The sequence below is a fragment of the Nicotiana tabacum genome, chromosome 1 (genome assembly GCF_000715075.1).
Source record: "Nicotiana tabacum cultivar K326 chromosome 1, ASM71507v2, whole genome shotgun sequence".
NCBI classification, from domain to species: Eukaryota; Viridiplantae; Streptophyta; class Magnoliopsida; order Solanales; family Solanaceae; genus Nicotiana; species Nicotiana tabacum.
Window position 1 is genome coordinate 26,062,617 of NC_134080.1, and position 17,036 is coordinate 26,079,652.

Below are 17,036 nucleotides of genomic sequence, written 5' to 3' on the forward strand. Positions count from 1 at the left end.
ATCTCTGATCCTAGCTTATATAGAAAATTGGTCGGGAAGCTGAATTTTTTGCAAAACACCAGACCCGATATATCTTTTTCAGTACAACATTTGAGTCAATTTCTACAAAAGCCTCAAGTTCCTCATATGATGGCTTCTTTGCATGTCCTTTGATATCTCATGAATGATCCTGCTCAAGGTGTTCTCCTCTCAAGTTCTCCAGATTTTTCACTTCTAGCATACTCTGATTCTGATTGGGCTTCTTATGTGGTGTCTCACAAATCTGTTAGTGGATACTATATTACTGTTGGTGGCAACCCTGTTTCTTGGAAGTGTAAAAAGCAACATACCATTTCTCTATCCTCTGCTGAGGCTGAATATCGGGCCCTTTGAAAAATAGCTGATGAAATTTCTTGGCTGGTTAGACTTTTGGGCGATTTTGATTTGCTCATCCCAGCCCAGTTTCTGTGTTTTGTGACTCACAGGCTGCTTTACACATGGCTAAGAATCCTGTCTTCCACGAGCGTATGAAGCATATTGAGATTGATTTCCACTATATCCGCCAATACTTGTCTTCTGGTTTGCTTTCTCTTCATTTTGTTTCTTCCCCGGATCAATTGGCTGATATTATGACCAAAGCTCTCACTGAGCAACCTCATCATGAGCTTCTTTCCAAGCTTGGTGTGATATCACCCTCAACCTTGAGGAGGGGGGGGGGGTGTTAACCAGAGTGTGATTCCAGCCCAATCCAACAAAGAAAAGCAGCTGGCCCACTAGTGTTACTGAAGAGAAGCGGCCCACTTATACATTTACATGTATTGTACATTTTTTACTTGTATTTTTTATTTTTATATACCTGTAAATATAAAAAGAATAATATCTGGGAAGTGAATTAGTTTTTGGTCAATAGTCATTTTGACCAGCTCACATTTTCTCTCGAACCTTCTGTATCTCTCTTCTCTCTTCTCTCAATGTTAGGATTTTCTCTTTATTTGTTCCGCCGTAGCTAATCTTTGTACCAAATTAACATTTGGCAATTGTGATTAGAAACTCTTTGTAATAAGATTGCTAGAACACTTGAAATAAAAGCGTAACTAACTTGACACAACTAATTAAATTATATTGATAACAAAAAAGTTTAAACATTATTAATGTATATGACTTTTTTTTTTTCTTTTTCGTTGAGTAGCAAAATATTAAAAATATATGTAGAGAGAAGAATCACAAAAATGGAGAATACGTGATGGAGATGTTTTCAAACGATATGGAATAATGATTCTAGAAGTTTAATCCAGACAGACTTACGGCAAGGTTTGGAATAAGTGAGACGTTAAATAAATCTTAAACTGGCGTGTTAATTTGGTTTTGCTTTACTTTTTAAAGAAGCTTTTGAATATATTTAGAGAAAAAGTTCTAAACGAATATGTTTTTGAAGGAGAAAAAGTATGTGACGAGGGAGTGGAATGAGCTGTTGGAGTTCCAAATAATACAACAATAATTGCAGTTTAGAATATACGATTTTCCTTTACCATTAATTTAGAGATTTATTCTTAAAGACAAAATCCTGCAATTAACCATAATCATCGCATTTCTCACCAAATGAGGCTAATTGTCAAAGTCAAATGTTGGAGTTACGATATTTCTAGCCTAAATAATGTGCTATTTATACATCATGCCTCTTACAATTTTGAATATAAGAAAATCACTTTTTTAAATTTTTTATATATAAATAATAGATTTCTTACGTGTAAAAGTAAATCTCTCATATGTTAAAAAAAAAAAAGGAAAGAGAGAGAGGTCATAAAACTAAACACAAGCTTGTAAAGAGCCAAAAATCAATATAACTTGTAAGGTTTTTCTCATGAGTATGTGTAATGGTGCTTTATTTACAATGATTACGCCATACGCATATATATGATATGTATCTTTACTTAATTTTTTTAACAATTTTCTTTTTATGATTGACTATTATGTCAATTTCACATCAACTACCAATTAATTATAATAAATTAGTATGATTTGGTACAAATAAATTATTCCCCTCCCTACTAATTTTCTCCTTTATTGATGAGTTCCATCTTTCATTAGTCCCTCGGGCCTCAACCTAGATTAAATGAAGTTATTAGACTAAAATACATGATGATTAATTAATTATAATTCTTGTAAGCTTTTCAACATATTTGTAAGTTAAAATCATGTTTACAGTCTAAGTGTGATTCTTTCTTGTGTTTGATGATCTAAATTATGTACATTATACTAATCAATTTACCATGATTTTTCACGTGAGAACTCGGCATACTTCTTTTCAAATATCAGATTCTCAGCTTACAATTTAGTTATTCTGTGGGAGTATATTCCAAAATAACATGTTCTTACCTTACACTTTATTGAATAGCAGGTTAATATAGTAAAAGTTGCATTCTAGAAAGTGCATGATCTAATCCTTGCCCACAAGTAACTCCTCAACACAAAAAAGGAGAAAAGGTTAACCTTTATATCCTAGGTTACAACAAGTACTTACACGATTTGATAATTATATCTTATCCACTAAGTAAATATATTTCAAAATCAAATAATATTTCGACTTAGTAGGCGTTTCGACAATATTTAATTAAAGTTGAAAAATTATAGCATTTGAAGTTTAAAAAAATAGGAGTTAAGTTATATACATTGATCGTTTAAAGAATTTTATATTATCAATCCAATTTAATTGACTATAGCAGATTATTATTCTATTTTTAAGGTTGTTAATTATATCAAGTTTGTTCGAAAATTTTACTTCTTAGTGTTAGTCAACTTAACCTAATGGCTAAAATATTTGGGACAACATACAAAATTGATCAATCGGTCAAAACTAATTGCATTTGCTAGCTTAAAAGGGACAAAAATTTTGTGGGTTATGATATTTGTGTTGCTATAAAGCTTGTTATTAAGGATAAAATTGGTAAAATAAAATGTTTTATTTTTAAATATAAAAATGTATTATTTTTTTTTGAAACGGACTAATAATGAAGGCGTGATAGTAAGTTTTTGTCCCTTTGTTTTTTGAGATATTAAAAAATACAATGTTCTGCGCAGTACGTTACGTAGGACCGTCGGTGAGAATAGTTCATAGGTCCACTCGAATTTTCTTATTATTTCCTTTTTCTATTAGAGATGTCCATTTCCACGCTGCCGCTACAAGTTGTCAACTTCCCAGAACCCGCGTAAAATAACAGTCAAAACAACCCCCACTTTTTTTTTTCTTCCAAATCCAAAAACTCCATTTTTTGCCAATCCTTTCAATTCTGTAATCTTTACAAGAAAAGCCATGTACCGTTCATCAAGTACCACACGAGTATCTGACGAGTTCTTTTCTCCAAATCTCAAATCAACAATTACATCTACTGAAACTGAAGAACTTCCAACTTTCAACCCTCATTCGCACGTTGCTAAAAAAGAAAGAAATCGACTCAGATCTGCTGAAAATTCCATTCATCTCATCCCTTTAATTCTGCTGCTTTCTGCTTTCATTTTGTGGGTTTTCTCTAGCCCTGGTAATCTTTACTAAAACCCCCCAAAAAACTCAGTATCTTCTGTTTTGCTTCTTCTGAATCTGTTTAAAGATTCTTTTTATGATATGTAGATTTGGTTTTATTCATGTACAGCTGAATTTTGCCGACCCATTCGGTTATACTTCGTCTTTTTTACTTTGTAATGGAATAATGTGGAAACAAGATGGAGATTGGATGTGAATTTGTAAATGGCATCTTTTGATAGTAGAAATCAGATCTTTTGCCTATAGAAGAGACATTACGACTCGAATGTTTCTTTTCTTTTCCTTTTTGTCGTTGGTACTTTGGATTATATGGATGCACTTTCATGTTTTTGGGGGTTCTCTGTTGTCTGTATTTAAGATAAAGTTGGAGTTTTGTGGATAATTTTTTCCCCCCACATTGAACATTTGACTAGATTTCCAGCTTTCTGCTTGCTAATGTGTAACGTGTTAACAGGAGTATTTCATCAATAGGCAATATTGGCTGCTCGTAATTTTTTTATAGTCGGTAAATGATCATGGAATTCACTCGAAATGATCATACATATAGAAATTGAGAACTAGCTATATAACAGATCAACCATCATCATATCCATACATTGTTTAGTTGAGAGATTTGTCATTGAACTATCAAGACAGAATTGTTCGAAAAATTTCCAGAATAACTTTCTGTCAACATACCAGTTTGTGATGACGGTCATAGTCCATCTGTCTAGATTATTCTGCTATTATATAATGTGGTCTCTAGCTCTGAGGTACATTAGACAATTCCCAAATATTTGTTGTTTGGTTTTTCCCTCGAGGTAGGGTAAGGTCTGCGTACATACTACCCTCCCCAGACCTCGCTAGTGGGATTTTACTGGGTCGTTTTTGTTGTTGTTATTGTTATTTGTTTTTTGTGTTTTGGTTCTGAGGCAACACAATTGACTGTTTCCTCTACTGTTCTTTGCATTGTATTGTATACTTCTAGTTGAGTTATCCCCATTTTTACCCATTTTTGTTGGACCTTAAAATGTTAATGTTTTATCTATGCCGCCATTATTCTGAATGAGAAAAATTGCCTATGACTATCAATTTGCTGTTAAGACATATTTCTATCCTGCACAGCAGTTACTATGGTGAATAAAGCTGATTCAATTGTTGCCAGAGTCAACACTTCTGTAACTCAAGCTGAAATCAACAGAAGCAGTTTCACGTCAAAGCTGGAAGAGGAGGACATCGATCCAACTGATAAGTCGATAGGTCAAGAAAATAATGAAGCTGAAGGATGACAAGAATGAAGTTCCTTCACTCATCTAGAATAGACATCATCGATCGTGGTTCTTATGTTAAATTAGTGAACTGTATACAACATATATATATAGGTGACATCCCGCTGGCATTTTGGAAAAAAATTAACAATTGTCCCAAAGTGTAGCGATAAAAGAAAGTGTTATAGTGAATGGTTTCCCCCTTTTGTAATGCTGAAGTATATTCTGATTTCTGATACAGAAGCATAAGTACAGCTATTAGCATGTTTCTTGATATGAAGAATGAATTACAAAACAGGATTTTACTTTAATACACTCTGCCTACTGTAATTTGGGGAAACTTTTATTGGCAAGCTATTGCTAAGTATTCCTCCCTCTAAAACTAATGTTTGTTTCTTTTAGTTTGCTCGAATTCATAATTGGCATGTCTCGTCAATGTTCTGGGCTTAAGCAGCTTAGGCACAATGATGTTATTTCTAACAGAACATATCAGTTTATTCTCAGACTGCAGCAATGCTCCCACGCGATTTGCCATTACTGTTAATGGAAAGACACGGCGCCATCTTTCATTTCCATATGCTTTGAATGCCTCCTCCACAGAAATATGTTTAGATTTCATTGCTTCTGCTAGCTTTTCTGTCAAAACTATCGAATCCTCCAATGCACAACAAGCACCTTGACCAATGTTTGGTGTCATTGGATGCCATGCATCTCCAACGAGCACGGTTCTTCCAATAGAAGGCGGAGGACTTATTAAGGGCCAGAGCCATCGGTCATAAAGGGGATTTCTTGTTAATGTGTCGTCTGCTGTACAATTAATCAGGGTTAACATGTCCGCGACTTGCCAATCTCTAACGAGCTCTTTAGCTTGCTGCCTCAAAATAGATGGATCTGTGATTCTTGGACCTGCAAAAGAGATTCAAAAGTTGTAAGGGTGTTAGCAGAAAAGTGCTGGCCAACTTGTCAATCTGGTTTAACTCTAGTTTGATTAACTGGTGTCACATGCGAAACATTTGCTGTCAATAACATGGAATAACAACCCCACACTAAATAGAACAAAAGTTGGAAGCCTATCATGTGCTCTGTCTTAAAAGGCAAAATTGGGACTCGCCCCGGGGCGGAGCACTCGCAAAACGCCCCCGGGCTTATGTGTGGGGCTTAGTTCCGTGAGACTTACGCCTCGGCTGTTGGGGCTTACGCCCCGAACACGCCCCAACGCCCAACGTACTGGGTTCGCTTAATAGAATTATATGCAATTGTATGTAACTAACCTTGTAAATCCTCAAATTTTCTTAATAAATTGTTGACTATTCAAAATTACTTTTTTTTAATCATTAATCATTAAGTTGAGAGTATTTTATGTCATAATTAAAATAAAAATTATTGCACGTTATCCACTAAGACTTCTATGATAGTAAATTTTAAATAAATCTTTCATTTAAAAGTATTTATTTATTAACTTTTGTTATGTCTTTATTATATAATAGTCCATAATTTTTTTTATAAATATTTTCCTAAATATTATTTTTTTCACATTTACGAGATACAATACTTATTAATTTAATAGCCCATTATTAGCTAGTAACTATTTACAAATAATTAGTTATCATGGTGAATTATGTGTCAGTTTATTAACTTGTTGAAACTTAAAAATAAATGATGCTAGAGAATCATATTTAAATTGTGAATTATGTTTTTATATAAATTCTCTTTCAAATAGAAAGCATATTAAATAAAAGAATTATTTTAAAAAAATAACAAACTATAATATCGAAATTCTTTCAAGATTCATTACTCCTTCAGAGATACATATAAGATTTCACATCAAATACATTACTTTTGATGTTTGAGTTATAACGACGTTGCAACAAATTTGCATCTTATGATATATGTCATACTTTTCATACATAGTTGGATTATAATTTATAAATATTTTAAATAGATTATTTTTATAATTTTGTGATTCTATTGTAATTTTTATAATTATTTTATATTTTATACCATCTTAAAATTCTTGAAATTAGTAAAATTTAAAGATCCGTGGGACTTACGCCCCGTGTCTCAGGGCTTACGCCTCGCCTCATCAGAGGTAAAACGCCCCGCCTCATGCCCCCTCCTCTTAAAACATTGATCATATGCACATGAGGCATTTTTACTCCTGAGTCTTTTGGCCCACTGGTGAAATAGTAAGTGCTGAAATTTAAACTCAAACGTCTGATCTTTTCAATTGATTGTCACTTTAATAGGCACATTTTGCAGATGTCCAGTGGCCAATATGTCATAGCCTCAATTGAGGTGTCTAAATATTGGCAAGTTTAGGGGCCTGTCTATGTATTCCAACATTAATGTTATTGAGCCCCCCACCAACAAGGTTGAAATTCAGGTAACCAACCAATTAGGCTACCATGATTTACCCTATCTACAACAATCTGATTCTAACATTTTAGCCGGTTAACATAGATGTAATCCGAAAAGAAGTACCTAAGTTTGATGCAGAGATGAAGAGCTAGAACTGACAGTAGATTTTATGAAGCATATACCTGGAGATGAGCTGTTGCAGATGACAAACCAATAGACCTTTGTTTTAGAAGCAGGAACATATCCAGTACGTAATCCTCTTCCATAGGTATAGTTTACTCTTGGTTCATATGGCTGTCCTTCAGGAAAATGTCCTAGGCCTCGGAATGCAATATGCCCTGCATACTTAGGCTCTCGAAATCCCATCCACCTAGCCGTTGGTGACCAGACGCCATCACAAGCGATCACTACCTGTGGAGAGTGTTGATAATATAATTAAAGTCAATAAAAATGTACCCTCTAATAGCTTGAAGCTTTTGGATGAGATAGTCACACAATTCAGTATGATATTAGAGCAGACAGAGATCATGAGTTCAAGTATCACTGCCACTCATTATTAAAAAAGAATTTTCACGAGCTTAGTCCATGAGGGGATGAAGTTGCAGGATCAAGCTAGATAAATATGTCTATTTGGCAGTTAGGAACAGGTCTATGCAATAATAGCATGCAGATTTACCTCAGCAGATAATCGAGTTCCATCCTCAAGTTGCAATAAGGTATTACTACCATTTTCACTTGTTTCAATCTTTGCCAACTTTGAGGAAAAAGAAATAGCATCTGGTGGTAGCTTACTGGCTAGTGTTTCAAGTAAGACTCTCCTCTCCACGACCCGCAGTTCTTGGCTGTTGCATTTTCATGGGATCAGCAGCAGAAGAAGAAGATTAAAGAGTTGCATTGAAAAACACATCAATTGGAAAAGAACCATCACGTAGTATTACCTTTTGTCCTCATCTTTGAACCCGAAGGCGTTCAACTCCTTTCCATCATCTGATTTTATTACTATCCTGCAAAGCATATGGCATCAACAATGAAAAGCAGATTACCTTTTGTCCTCAATCTTTTCATGATTAAAACTGGTTAATTAATTGAGAGATATGAAGTTGTGTGCTAGTCACACTGATTTACATTACACGATTCCAGACCCCACTAGTGGGATTACACTGGGTTGTTGTTGATTCTGTATGTCAAACAGAACTCCCACTATCAACTATAGTTCTATCAAGATTGAAATATCACTATAGTTCTATTTAATCGGAGCGTAACTGTTGTTTTGAGCCCCTAAGCGTCTGACAGAGGAGACGGATATAGGAGTTTAAGTTAGGTGTCGCTTTTGTGACAATAGATGCAAACCCCAAATCTATGCAAACTTACTAAAACATTTATATTTAAAACTTACTAAAGTTCGAGTTGAAAGCAATTAGTGTTACACCTACATCTATCACAGCCAGCTATCAGCCAATGCTCCATATAAAAGGGATATGCGCTATGCGTGGGGTCCGGGAAGAGCCAATGCTCGATATATTTAACAAAATAAATTAGCAATTGTTTTGGCTAAAACAGAACAGTTATAGGAACATACCCTTGAATTTCAAGAAACTGACTCCTAATTTCATCACCAACTCCAATAGCATCAAGTGCTTTCCATCCATTTTTAGAAAGTGTTATTGAACTTCCTTCAGTTCTCAATGACTCAGCTTGCTCAAGCACCACGCTTCTAATACCAAACCTAAAAATAACAACTCACACAATCAATTTGGTATATTAAAAAAAAAAAGAATAATCATTTAGACGCAAATTAGGTTTGTGAAGTTAATTAATAAACCTGTGAAGTGAAACAGCAGAAGCAAGGCCAGCAATTCCTGCACCAACTATTACAATATCTTCTTTTCTATCATTAGCTTTAGCATTTACAGTTGAGACAGACATGGGTCTGATCACTCCAACTCTAGGTGTTTGACATATTTTTCTTTGGAAATAACTAGACACGTTTGAGGAAGAAAGAGATACGCGCGACTTGGCATTTTGTAGAATCGAAGAGATTAAAGCCATTGTCAAGATTCAAGAAGGAAGACTATAGAGGGAAAATAAATTTAAGAGGGTTATATATGTGCATATAGAAGAGGAGTTATGTTGACATATAAATGTGAGTGAAAATCCACTATTGGATGTTCCCAAATATGGTGCGAGGTTTAACTTGTGTTGGGAGGCGGAGCTACGATTTGAACATTTTAAGTTACTTTCTAAATTAATACGTAATTTGTACATATTCATTATATTTTTAATACAAATATAAAATTTGAACAAAAACTACTGGGTTCAGCCGAACCTGCAACCAACATTGGCTCCGCCCCTGCTTCTGTTACTAAAATGTTTTTCTTACACCATCATAACATTATGTAACGGTATACCGTATAAGTAATCATAATTTTAAGTCGATGATTTTGACCTTAAGGTTTTTCACACAAAATATATTTATAAAATTAGGGATTTTATCAATTCGTATCGAAAGTATTGAATTCAGATGTACGTTGGTATAGTCAATGTACACCAATAATCAAGATACGCCTCCCATTACGACCAAGAAAAGTCTTGTTTTTTGTACAAAAGTTGGACACGATAATGACTCAAAGACTTGTGTATGAAAAGTTGGTTGCTATTTATCTAGTTGGAGTTGGACCCGGAAGCAAAAAAATATATCTTGATATGTGGCCACCGTCCACCCAATAATATATGATGATTAGATGTGAAGGAAATTTAACTAATGAAAATTGGACAACTATTTAAAGCTAATTGCTAGAGATAACTCAGGAGGTTCGAATTGTAAAGGTCAAAAAGTAAGAGGAGTCCAAACTTTTCACGTGTTTTTTAATTAATAAGATTCAATAAAATCTTAGATCGTTTTCCAATTTTATGTGCTTAGAATTGTCAATAGTTCCACCTCGGAAAAGTTAAAAATATTTAGAATGAATTCTAAAAAATTAAGACACTATAACAAAAAACAGGATAGAAAAATTGAACTGATAAAAATTACTAGATTGCAAACGATAGTGTTGCTTTTCTAAATTAAAAAATATATAATATTTTATCATGGATAATTTGAAGAAAGAAAAAACAAGAATGAAGCATGGCATCTGTCTAACTTCACCAGGTATAAAAAGAGAAGCATAATTATTATTTTTTAAAATCTAAGTAAAAAGTATCATATCAGCTATAGACTTCTTTAGCTAGACAAAGAATCTTATAATTTTTTTGAAAAATTATCATATAAATTTTTTAAAAAGAAGTTGTTACAAACTTGATCCACTCTTTCTTGAGTAAAATGTCCAATTATTCACATTGATGAATACCCTTTCTTGAGTAAAATGTCCAAGAAGATTACCCACATTGAATCTATTTACCCCAAATTATGCTTATTGCTAACCTTGGTTATACAAAACTGTACTAATTTACCAGTTAAGTCATAAATTAAGGCGATAATATGATTACTTAATTACAGTTTAGTGAGGAGAATATATATGAAGATATGTGTCATGTATTATTGAATTGGTGTAAACATTAGGCGAGAATTAATTTTTACCTTTACTTTGTCCACACTTTAATAAATAATTTCACGTTCTTCTTGAGAATCAAAATAAGTATTCTCTTGAAAAGTATCTGTCACGACCCAGATTTTCTATCCTCGGAAGTCGTGATGGCGCCTACTAGTGAAAGCTAGGCAAGTCGACTATTTGAATTGTTTACTTTTTTTCTATTTTAATCCTTTAACAATTAATAACCAATATTAGATAAACAACGGTATTTAATAAGCGGAAGACTCAAATGTAATAATTTCATAAAGAGGCCAATACCAATCCATACATAAGATACCCAGAACTGGTGTCACAATTCCACAGACTGTCTAGGAATACTACAAATAAAGGTCTGAAAGATTTATTACAACACTGTCTGTCACACCTCCTTTTTGCGCGCCCGCCCCCAAAGGGTTAAATGCGCGAGGGGAGTTTTTCCAATTTAAATGACAATATTCGAAATGAGATTATTTATTTAAATTCAGAGTCGCCACTTGGGAAAGGTTTGGCTTTTGGTGTCCCAAGTCACCGGTTTATCTTGAATCCCAAATCGATGAAATTTTCGACTTTTCCAAATGAAGTCTGCGAACCAGAAATTCTAAGTAAGGAATTCTGTTGACCCGAGGGAAGGTGTTAGGCACCCTCGAATCCCGTGGTTCTAGCACGGTCGCTTAAATTATTATAATGGCTAAATATCTGATTTAAATACATGTTGTGACTTATGTGCTTTTATTAAGTTTAAACCGCTTTTATCATTATCATTTATTTTTATAGAATTGCAACGTCGTGAAAATGCCTCTCGAACCACGTCACAATCAATGCGCCCGTGATCGTCAACACATTTTGACTTTGTTGAGATTTGGATTTGGGTCACATCAATGTGCACCCGAATTTAAGAATATGATTTAATTAAGCCGCGCCTAAAGAGTCTAACGCGTTATTATTTTTGGAGAAGGCCATGAGATTCACTAAACGGCCTAGCCTGAATTCTAAATATTATTATGGTTAGTTATTGAGGGCCACGCAATGTGTATCTTTCTTCTAACGGGGCTCATCTCATTATTTAAAAGAGATATCCTAAAGTGGCTACATTTTTTATTATGTTTGTCTCTAAAATAAAAAGGGAAAAGGTACGTGCTAAATTACTTAACCAAATCCGGATTTCCTGTCAATCATTTGATTCATTTGGTGAATTGTTTGCAAGATGAAGAATGCAGTATCTCGTGGAACCTGCCTTCAATTTTAATGAAAATGACATACAAGCTGGTGAAACGCTACATACTCCAAACATTTCTTGAGTTGAATTTAGCTAGACTTATTTAGGCAAGATTAAAGGAATTAACTACTAGGCGTTGTTACTAATGGGATTTGAATGTGATCTTATGTACTACCTAACGAGACCCAGCAAAAGGACTAAAATAAAACAAGGCAGCATAGTATAAGTTTGGAGTATCCATACCCCGTATTAACAAACAACTACAAACTAAAACATGAAGGACTAAGCTCAGATGAGTGTTAGTTAACATACACTTTCGTACTATTGAATTGTAAACTAACAACTACACAGGCCCATTAATATACCATGAATATTACAACAAATAACTTTGAACTTCTTCAACCTTTTTCATTTCATGCTTTCAAACTGTTTCGGTTACACCAATATGGGACTTGAAATGTGTACCTGGGAGATGCTTACAATGAAGAAAGCAGGAGAGTCAGTTGAGCAGCAGTGCAAACGAAGCAGTAGCAGTAGCAGATAAATAGCAGCAGGACAAATTCCAGTGCAAGATGCAATTATAGACGAGGGAAAAGGCCAAATGATGGCAACACACAGTGTAGTAGAAATAGAACTCCAGACAATCCAATTCCGAGATAAACCAATGCAACAAACACTACCAGTAATCTCGACTGAAACTTAGAAGAAACAATACTACCTAACAGATTGACAGCAGATGAACTTCAAACAAAACCAAAGTTTCTGATTTCCTTGTCTGTTTTTTATTTCTTGCTCTCTTTCTATCCCTATCTATCTCTCTCTGTCTGTGTATTTTTAAAATCCAGAACCAGTCCCTCAATGTTTATACCTTCCTTGTTTTACTTCTCTGTCTTGTGTTATTATCGAAAATCTCCCTGTCCGTCTCCTGTATGTTCTGTGTGTATTAATATGTATGTATTTCAGCTCTCTCCTCTCAAATCTATATCCTCTAAAACTGATGGAAGTCCTCTTCTTTTATAAGCCTAAAGTCTGCCCTTTAACAGCCTGTTCATCAATCACCCAAACACCCTCCCATGTGCTCTCCCTTTTTCAGTTTCCACTCAAACCTTTTAGTATACAAACCTCCCATGTGATCTGTTTTCTTTTTCCACTTAATTACTTAAAAAAAATAAAACCCTCCCATGACATTCCCTGACAGTCCTCTTTCCCATTTTATTTACTAAAAGCAAACATGGGCAGCATGAATATAATCTGACAAACATGCTGTCAAACTATTTTAATTCAAAAAGGGCCTTTATGCACATGTTGTGCACAAGTGCACATGCCATCAATTCAGATTGCAATTACAGACCAAACCTTAGGTTTCTGAAATCACATTAACAACTATAAGTAACTAAACTTAGTTCTTAATTGATTCAGGCAATGTTTAACAGGAGCAAATCAATTTATTTTGTTCAGACAGTTGAAACTAATTGACGACACATGTCGACTCGACTATATTAGTTATAACACATACAATCGAAACCAAAATCAGACATTTAACAGTATAGGACACATGATTCGAATTGTATTGACTAAACAGAATTGTACCCGAGGAATCAGTTAATCAGTTCAAATTTGAAATTTAACTAATTGCACAACAAATACATACATACACATTATCAGAACAAGTAGAAGAAGAAACTCAATCAAACAACAAAGGTTCGGGCAAGGTGGACAGGACACAGTTAATAAAACTCAAAACACAGATTTCACAAAACATGAACAGCCTTTAGAACAATCACATGGACTAAAACAAATAAAGAAAAGAAAGCAAACTCACCTTAAAACCCGAAAAATCAAAAGACCCTAGCTTGGACTCGAACAGACCTTTCTTAAGGCTGAACGGACTCTAATCGAAGTGTTTCTCAGATGAGAAACACTTCGATTAAGGTCCATTAGACCTTAATCTCTTCGGTTTGAACCAGGTACGGACCAGTGACGAGGAATCCTAAGGTTCCAAAAATTAGATCCGGGATTCATGCTTCCCTGGTCAGATTCGGACCAAACCAAGCATGGTTTGGTCACGAGGGGAGTCTGGGGAGTGTCTGGTATGAATTTAGGGCCGATCGGTGTAGATCGAGTTTTGACTCGAATCTTCAAATGAAGATTCGAGAAGGTGGGGAGGGATTCGAGCTAAATGGTTAAAAGATCTAGGTTCAGGATGGCAAGGGGGTTCTATGGTGTTAAGGGTGTGGTCACCGGCGTTCATGCCGCCGGGTTTCTGGTGAAGGGAGATGGGGGCGGCTCTAGGGTTCCGGGGTTCTTGTGAAGATGATGAAAGGCAGGGGTATTTGGATAGGGGGGTGGGGTATGAGGGGAAGCTTATATATGGAGTGGGTGAATGGATCTTAGCCGTTGGATGAGGCACGATGAAGGGCCAGGATCCTTCAGCTCGCAGGAAACGGTGTCGTTTCAGGTGCTGGGGTCAAAGTTGGTTCGGGTAACGGGTCGGGCAAATGGGGTTATGGGTGAGAGATCCGGACCGTTGGATCAGCTTGGTTTGAATGGTTGGGATGGATTGGCATTGAAACGACGTAGTTTTGGTGTTAAACTACGTCGTTTTACGGCCTGGGGGTGGGCTGTGCGGACTGGTGGATTGGGCCATTCATTTGGGCTTCAGATTTTATAATGTTTGTAGCCCAAATTCATTTTAAAACAAATTTTCCCCCTTTTTTCTTTATTTCTAATTTCCTAAATACACAACCTAATTAAATAAAACTAGACACCATTAATTAACACTTAACATATTTATTTCATGCGTATAAAATGTTAAAAGTAGGTAAAATTAAACAAGGCAACAAATCAGGACAAAAGAAATGCGTATTTTTGTGATCTCTTATTTAACAATCGGATTACGGTTCAAATTACGCACGACACATACATTTTGTATTTTGTTTTAATAAAAATGGGCAAAAATCATAAATAATTAACAAAGTGCCATGTAAAAATCCAAATTTGTACAGCAGGACCATTTGTTATTATTATTATTATTATTATTTTTTAATTCTTTTGGAGCGATTGTCGCGCAAGACAAAAATCACGTGCTCACAGCTGCCCCTCTTTGTTCGGAAACACAAAGTGTTTTCGTGCAAAGATAAAGTGAGCGGATATGAGCGATATTTGCTTATGGACTACTCCGTGTGAAGCATGTTTTTTTTGAAAGATCTGACCGAATCTTGCTTCAAAGATTTCCTACATATCCTGGGCTAAACAGGAATCAGGTCAATGTAGTTCGAGAAGCTTTGGTAGCTAGGACTACCATGGGATTGCAATGCTTGCTGTTACTGCTGTTGCTGTTGCCACTGCTGCGTCACTGACCGCCTTATTACAACCAAAGGAAAATTGGAACTGAACTAACTACTTATATGCATGTCAACTGCGAGTTACAAGATTCCTATCTATGATTCTTTTGCGACTTGATCTTGGGTCTTAGCTGATTGTGCTTGGAGACTTTGATCCGAATCTTGATGCTTGCGAGTTGCGGCGACTTGTTCAATCTTTGGGATACTGAGTGAAACGCGACTGGTAGAGTTCAGGACCTTAGTCAAATGTTGGAGTCGATCCGCCCTCCATTTACTCTGATATTCTCGGGGCATCTTCTTTTTGTCATTTTTCTTCTTTGATTCTGAGTTGAGACTCATCTCGTGGGTTATTTCGAATCGTGTGGCTCGAGGTTAGACCTGCGGGAGAAAACAAACAAACGAACGAAATTTTCTGCCCCAGTTTTACTAGGAAAATTTCGTGAATTATTCGCCAGGAAGATCATAAAATTGATGAAGGAAGATAAAAATGCTCAGTTCAGGGGTGGAGCCCTAATACCGACTAGCTGGGGAGAAGTTCAGTTTTAGAGTTGAAACTCTAATACTGGCCAACTGGGGAAAAGTTCAGCTTAGGGTTTAAAACCCTAATGCTGACTGAATGAAAAGTTCAGTTTAGGGTTTAAAACCCTAACGCTGATTACAGGAAACAGTTCAGTATAGGGTTTAAAACACTAATGCTGGCTGAAGGAAAAAAAACTCAGTTTAGGGTTTAAGACCCTAATGCTAACTGCATGGAAAAGCTCAGTTTAGGGTTTAAAACCCTAATGCTGACTAAAGAAAAAATTCAGTTTAGAGTTTAAAACCCTAACGCTGATTGCATGGAAAAGCTCAGTTTAGGGTTTAAAACCCTAATGCTGGCTGAATGGGAAAAAAGTTCAGTTTAGGGTTTAAAACCCTAATGCTGACTAAAGGAAAAATTCAGTTTAGGGTTTAAAACCCTAACGCTGATTGCATGAAAAAGCTCAGTTTAGGGTTTAAAACCCTAATGCTGGCTGAATGGGAAAAAAGTTCAGTTTAGGGTTTAAAACCCTAATGCTGACTAAAGGAAAAATTCAGTTTAGGGTTTAAAACCCTAACGCTGATTGCATGGAAAAGCTCAGTTTAGGGTTTAAAACCCTAATGCTGGCTGAAAGGAAAAAGTTCAGTTTAGGGTTTAAAACCCTAATGCTGACTAAAGGAAAAATTCAGTTTAGGGTTTAAAACCCTAATGCTGATTGCATGGAAAAGCTCAGTTTAGGGTTTAAAACCCTAATGCTGGCTGAAAGGAAAAAGTTCAGTTTAGGGTTTAAAACCCTAATGCTGACTAAAGGAAAAATTCAGTTTAGGGTTTAAAACCCTAATGCTGATTGCATAGAAAAGCTCAGTTTAGGGTTTAAAACCCTAATGCTGGCTGAATGGAAAAAGATTCAGTTTAGGGTTTAAAACCCTAATGCTGACTAAAGGAAAAAGTTCAGTTTAGGGTTTAAAACCCTAATGCTGACTAGAGGAAAAATTCAGTTTAGGGTTTAAAACCCTAATGCTGATTGCATGGAAAAGCTCAGTTTAGGGTTTAAAACCCTAATGCTGGCTGAATGGAAAAAAGTTCAGTTTAGGGTTTAAAACCCTAATGCTGACTAAAGGAAAAATTCAGTTTAGGGTTTAAAACCCTAATGCTGATTGCATAGAAAAGCTCAGTTTAGGGTTTAAAACCCTAATGCTGGCTGAATGGAAAAAGATTCAGTTTAGGGTTTAAAACTCTAATGCTGACTAAAGGAAAAATTCAGTTTA

At 35.4% G+C, this 17,036-nt stretch overlaps 1 protein-coding gene across 1 annotated transcript; it reads right to left on the reverse strand.

Annotated features, from left to right (window-relative positions):
• Positions 1 to 4,949: 4,949 nt before the first annotated feature.
• Positions 4,950 to 9,333, reverse strand: LOC107823278 (monooxygenase 2-like). Its single transcript, XM_016649906.2, has 6 exons — positions 8,945 to 9,333; positions 8,702 to 8,848; positions 8,061 to 8,126; positions 7,799 to 7,964; positions 7,305 to 7,533; positions 4,950 to 5,670 (listed from the first exon to the last, which is right to left on the reverse strand). The coding sequence occupies exons 1-6, from the start codon at positions 9,169 to 9,171 to the stop codon at positions 5,147 to 5,149; spliced, it is 1,359 nt and encodes a 452-aa protein (XP_016505392.1). The 5' UTR covers positions 9,172 to 9,333; the 3' UTR covers positions 4,950 to 5,146.
• Between the last annotated feature and the right edge of the window lie 7,703 nt (positions 9,334 to 17,036).